The sequence below is a fragment of the Hydractinia symbiolongicarpus genome, chromosome 12, assembly GCF_029227915.1.
Source record: "Hydractinia symbiolongicarpus strain clone_291-10 chromosome 12, HSymV2.1, whole genome shotgun sequence".
In the NCBI taxonomy this organism is placed as follows: Eukaryota; Metazoa; Cnidaria; class Hydrozoa; order Anthoathecata; family Hydractiniidae; genus Hydractinia; species Hydractinia symbiolongicarpus.
The window spans coordinates 8,683,747-8,689,519 of NC_079886.1; the positions used below are offsets into that span (position 1 = coordinate 8,683,747).

General features: G+C 33.9%; 1 protein-coding gene across 1 annotated transcript; it reads left to right on the top strand.

Annotated features, from left to right (window-relative positions):
* Positions 1 to 604: 604 nt before the first annotated feature.
* LOC130621222 (mucin-2-like) lies at positions 605 to 5,619 on the top strand. Its single transcript, XM_057436535.1, has 9 exons — positions 605 to 662; positions 772 to 876; positions 1,278 to 1,324; positions 1,428 to 2,376; positions 2,799 to 2,978; positions 3,818 to 3,916; positions 4,291 to 4,433; positions 4,967 to 4,990; positions 5,488 to 5,619. Exons 1-9 carry the CDS (start codon positions 605 to 607, stop codon positions 5,617 to 5,619), a joined length of 1,737 nt encoding a protein of 578 aa, XP_057292518.1.
* The last annotated feature ends 154 nt before the right edge of the window (positions 5,620 to 5,773 follow it).

Consider the following 5,773-nt stretch of genomic DNA (forward strand, 5'->3'; position numbering starts at 1 on the left):
CCGATCAAGTTGGGTCATGGTTGCATCGTTTACAATAACGGTAATTTTTTGTGTTTTGTTTGTTTTGCAATGTAACTCACAAACTTTTCAATTTCGGGTATAATTCAAGTTCTGCACGTTCTCATTAAAAGAAAGTAAGGTAAGATAGTACTTCGTAACTTTCTGCATGCATTTTAGGTATTAAAAACAAATGCAATTTAATTTTATCAATTATGTGCGGAATTCTTACAAGCTATTATCAATTGATAAACGTTAACAAATGTCCACGACCATATTGTCATCAACGACAATTAATATAAAACAAAACTGTAGCTAGGCCTAAAGAAGAAAGATGTCAGATACATCAACTCTGTGCCAATTTCTTTTTAAAACAGAGTAATGTGAATTTTTAGATAATTTAGAACAAAAATGCTTTCTTTTTGATTACTGTAACAATAACGGTCAAATTGAAGTACTGGGGGAGGATATTTCAGCAAGAGAAAGTCAAAATCGATCTCAGTGGAGTTTGGATGATATAAGCGACTCGTTGTGAAGAATACAAAGCTGGAAGCAAACATTGGGCTACATGCGAATAAATAAATTTTAGTTATTAAAGTGGAAGATTATGAATCCCCAGATTTTTCTGCTATATCTTTCTAAACAGCTTTTTGAGTCAATTATAAGTGGATTTTTGTAAAACTTAATATTGCTTGCGGTGATACAAAATGTACTACATTCATACCTAATAAAATTCTGATAAGGATTTTTCAGTACGAAAGTTATATTTTTCAGGTAGCGTTCTTCATGAAATGATGCATGCAATGGGATTTTATCATGAACATGCGAGATCAGATCGCGATAAGTATGTGAAAGTCAACTTAGCAAACGTACGACCTGGTAAGCGATTTTCTTAACCTATTCTCAATTTATTTAAAATTTGGATATTTTAACCCTCAGTATAATACTTTGTCGTTAATCACTCGTACTAAAACAAGATTTCTGGTCACTTGTTGATTCAAAGTTGAACCAGTTTTACACTGACGGAAAGAAAAGCTATTTCTTTTTTATACGGGTCTGCTTTTTATATCTTTGAATTGATCCGTCACAATTTACGCTTATTAGATTGCATGTCGGTATTTCGGCCGCAAATGTACAACACTTAGCATTTAGTTTGAAGAAGGGTACAGTTGAATAAACTTATATAGTAAATTTCTTGATCCTTAACCCATTAGAATCGATAAGTGAGTTAAAGAAAAATGACTTAGTTAATTAAACCAACCGATTTTTTCTACATTTAGGCGCGGAACGAAATTTCAGAAAAGAGGAAACCATTGACTTTGGATCGGTATGATGTCAGCTGTTTGTACTTTTTACAGTAACAAATTTTAATCCGACCTTATCTATGTCTATAAAGGTAAATTCAAGTCAGTCAGTACATCTTTGTTTAGCCGTATGACTATGGTTCTGTTATGCATTACGGACCTTTAACATTTTCGAAAGATGGAAGATTACCAACTCTTGAAAAATTAGATAAAACAAATAAAGACGTCATGGGGCAACGAAATGGTTTATCAGAGCAAGACAAATATCAAATAAACAGGGCGTACGGTTGTTTAAAAACAACAACAGAAAGCACGACAACTTTAACAACAACGACACCGAGGACGACAAGTACAACAACGACAACAACAACGACCCCGAAAACTACTACAACAACAACGCCGAGAACGACAGCGACAACTACCAGAACAACGACACCAAGGACGACAATAACCACAACAGCAACAACAACACCAATAACAACAACAACACTGATAACGACAACAACAACAACGACGACACCAAAAACTACAACAACAACGACACCGAGAACAACAACTTCAACAACAACGACGACAACACCGAAAACAACACCGAAAACAACAACTACAACAACGACGACACTGAGACCGACAACTACAACAACGACGACACCAAAAACTACAACAACAACAACGACACTGAGGATAACAACTACAACAACGATGAAACCGAGAAGGACTACTACAAAAACAACGACACCAAAAACTACAACCACAACACCCAGAACAACAACAACCACCACAACACCCAGAACAACAACAACCACCACAACACCCAGAACAACAACAACCACCACAACACCCAGAACAACAACAACCACCACAACACCCAGAACGACTACTACACAAAGAATAACACTTGCTACTAGCGGAGCTACAATGACAGCAACGATCGGAACGAATCCAGTGTTTCTAAAATGTATAAAAATTTATTTTTATGAGGTCTTTCTGTGCTTAAACGTGATATACCTTGATAATTTTAATGGCTATTTTATTTTGACAGATTTTTTCGTAGTTTTAACTGCTACAAAATATTGTATGCAATTTTGTACAATTAACTGCAGGAATTAATGTACTAGACTGCATAATTATATAAAGTAATATTCAATCCTTTTAAAATTTATTCACTAGGGATCTGCTACTAGTTCTTACCAGTTTTCTACCAGATTTGATTGTCGTACTAAAATGTTAATCAAGACAATACATAGAACCAGTTAAGGAGATTAAACCTATTTTGACAAATTACAATGTGAAAATACTTTAAAAACACAAAGTGCTACTATGCGAACAAACAACAGTAGCAAAGCGGTAATCAACATTAATTAAGAATTGTTTTAGTCAAAAAGGTAGATCCTTTATGTTCAGGACAATCTTCTTTATTTTTTATTAAGGACACGCTTTTGGTGCAGTAGTTCAATGTCACAAAACAGTTATGCCAGATTTTACCTCCTTTTCTAGGTAGAGGAAACACAATAGCTGAACGAACGTGTGGATTGATTGGCACAAGTTTGGTGGCTTTCCCACCGAATAAAAGATACTTCATTTTTTGTATTGGAGGTTTGGCTTGGTCGTGCCAGATATGTCCTGCTGATACTATTTTTAGTAACAAGTGTAAAATCTGTGTTTATAAAAATAATAGTAAGTATTTATGTTCAAAATTAGTGGTGCTTATACGTTATGTTACGGGGACTTTTGGACTTTTCGAAGCTACATTTTTTCACGATAGATTGAGAGCATATAGATAGATTTTAAACTTGCAAAGAAATATATCACGTCATAATTCGAATATTTCATTACCATCATGCGGGAAATTATGTAGTGAGCTGTTTTGCCAGCAATAAGCTAACGATGCAGACACTAGTTTATTATACTTCTTATCAGTCATGTACACTGGCAAAAAAATCAAATGATATATCACACCTATATTTCTCGAAGAATTCAAATCATCAGGCATGCTAAACAAAAACATTCTTTGGACCCTATGCAGAAACAAATTCTTAATTGAATTTTCATTTGAACGGCTGCACAAGAAACCGACTGGTGAAAAAGTGTCAACAATTTACAAATATTTTCCATATTTTATATTATTAATTATATTATTATTGAAATTATTTACCCAAGATAGCCTCTTCAGTTTCTATTAGTAATGCTATCACAGAGGGTCCTGCGAAGGGGCTCCTAGTGCATTTAAAGCTTCCATTTAATCTAAGGAAGTCGCGCACAGCAATCGCTCAACTAGACAACCGCCTAAAGTATCAATCCTATTTGACTCCTTGGGTGGTGTTAATCGGGGTAATTTCTTACACGTTTAAACTGTCAATGATATACAACTTCTGCAAAGTAAAAATGAAAACTTCCAAGGGCCTGCATAGTAAACAACCACAAGATCTGAAATTACGTTGATAGTTTGTGACGGATTTTTGGATGTGACGAAATTATTACAAAAGTTTTCTTGCTAACCTTCTTTCATATTTTAGAGAGATGTTTGGGAGGAAGTCGAACTGCTTCGACTACGACCACACAAACGACAGCAAAACTAACGGCGCCGTCTACAACAAAAGAACCAACACCTAGCTGTAGGATAATAACTATTTTTTTGTTTTTGTTTTTTTTCTATATAACGTTTTAATGAGCAGTTTTAAGAGTGCCTGGTAAATTGTTGTGTCTGTAAATATCACTAACGGCAATGTCTTCTTCAATGTCCTTAATTTGCAATAAAGCTGTAATGCAGACAAGTTCAACGTCTCAATTATTATGTCTCTGGAATTTCGGGTTAATTTGTTTTTTACATTTTTGCCAAAAGTTTTTTTATAAATTTTAAAAAAATCGTGGGTTGTTTTTTTATTCTTATTTGCCATATGAAAATCCTTAACATACATTTTTCCAATTTTGTGTTTTAAATGATCTCTTTATCACTCTTTTTACTATATGCATTTTCCCTTTCATATAGGCCCTGCGTATTTATGTACTGTGCGAAGTAAACTTCGAATGAAGAATCCTAAGAATCACAGACAGTTCGTCACCTGTCTGTTTGGCATCTCACTTGGTTGTCAAATGTGTCCACACACATTAGTGTTCAATGAAGATATGCAAGTGTGCAATTATTCATAAGAAGACTATCGCTTTTTACTACTGCAAAAACCTTTGCAGAAAATATGTTGATAGATGTATGATATTTTTTTGGTAATTATTATGGTGATCAGAATAGATTTTTAAATTTCTATTATTAGCTACCAAAGAAGTGCCGTTAGCATACTGAGCCATCCATCTATATAAAAATCTTATTCTCCCTGTTTTTAATAGATATGTTCTGCATAAGTACACTGCCTAAGTTTTAAGGTACCCTTTGTTACACCCATAAATGTTGCAATCAATCATAAATGTCGCAATTAATCATAAATGTCGCAATCAACCATGAATGTCGCAACATCGCCCATAAATGCTACACATCAGCCATAAATGTTGCAAACTTACCATATAACATCTATTTTTTCTGCGCATTTAAGCATTAATACATCAAAACAAACGTACGTGAAAACTATTTATTTACTTCTTGTATAAAACTGTGCACAGAATTGTACCCTAATTACTACAATTAATACAATATAACATACGACATATTGTAGCAATGGAAACAACCCGTTAAAATGGTAACGGTGATTCTTGCACAACTGTTGGACAAAGTTTCCCAAAAATTATAATTCTGCAAGAATAGGGAAGTATACCATTGAAAATAACTAAAATGTTCAAGCAAACTATCTGTCCAACAACAAGAAAAAATCCATTATGCAAATAGAGTTTCGTAAATATTTGTTCTCAAAATATTTAGGAGATTTTTAGTAGCATTTGCCAAAAATCAGTAAATTTTTGGATTATTTAGGAGGTTTTTATTATTTTTAGGATTTTTAGGAGGCGTGGGAATCTGTGAATAATTCTTTTCAGGCTGTCTTTAGAATCAATCTTTTGTTTGCTACCTTTCCCCTATATTAAAACTTCTTCCGGGCTCGCAAGTGTCACATCACTGTTAGTGGGGGGGCAAATTCACAATTTTGACATAAATTTTGTCTGGGATTGTCTGTAAATAAGGAAAAAAATGACCAGGGATCTGGCCGACATATGGTTAGAATTTTTTCTGAACCAATAAAAGACAACAAAATATGTCCGAGACGATAAAGAGATTGACATGATGGCACAAATTCCAAAGGAAAACATCAAACACATTGAGCCATGCCTACGTTGTTTCAGCAAATTAGTATTTTATGGATCTGATGAAGACTAATGTATGTACACAGAGACCAGCACTTATATTTTCTTAGCAATAACTTTTAGCATTTCAGATATTGTTCATAATAAAACAGAGCCATGTCACAGAAATGTCACTAACATTATACACATATTAAGAGGGTTTTCGTAATAAAATCAACGTGTCCCAA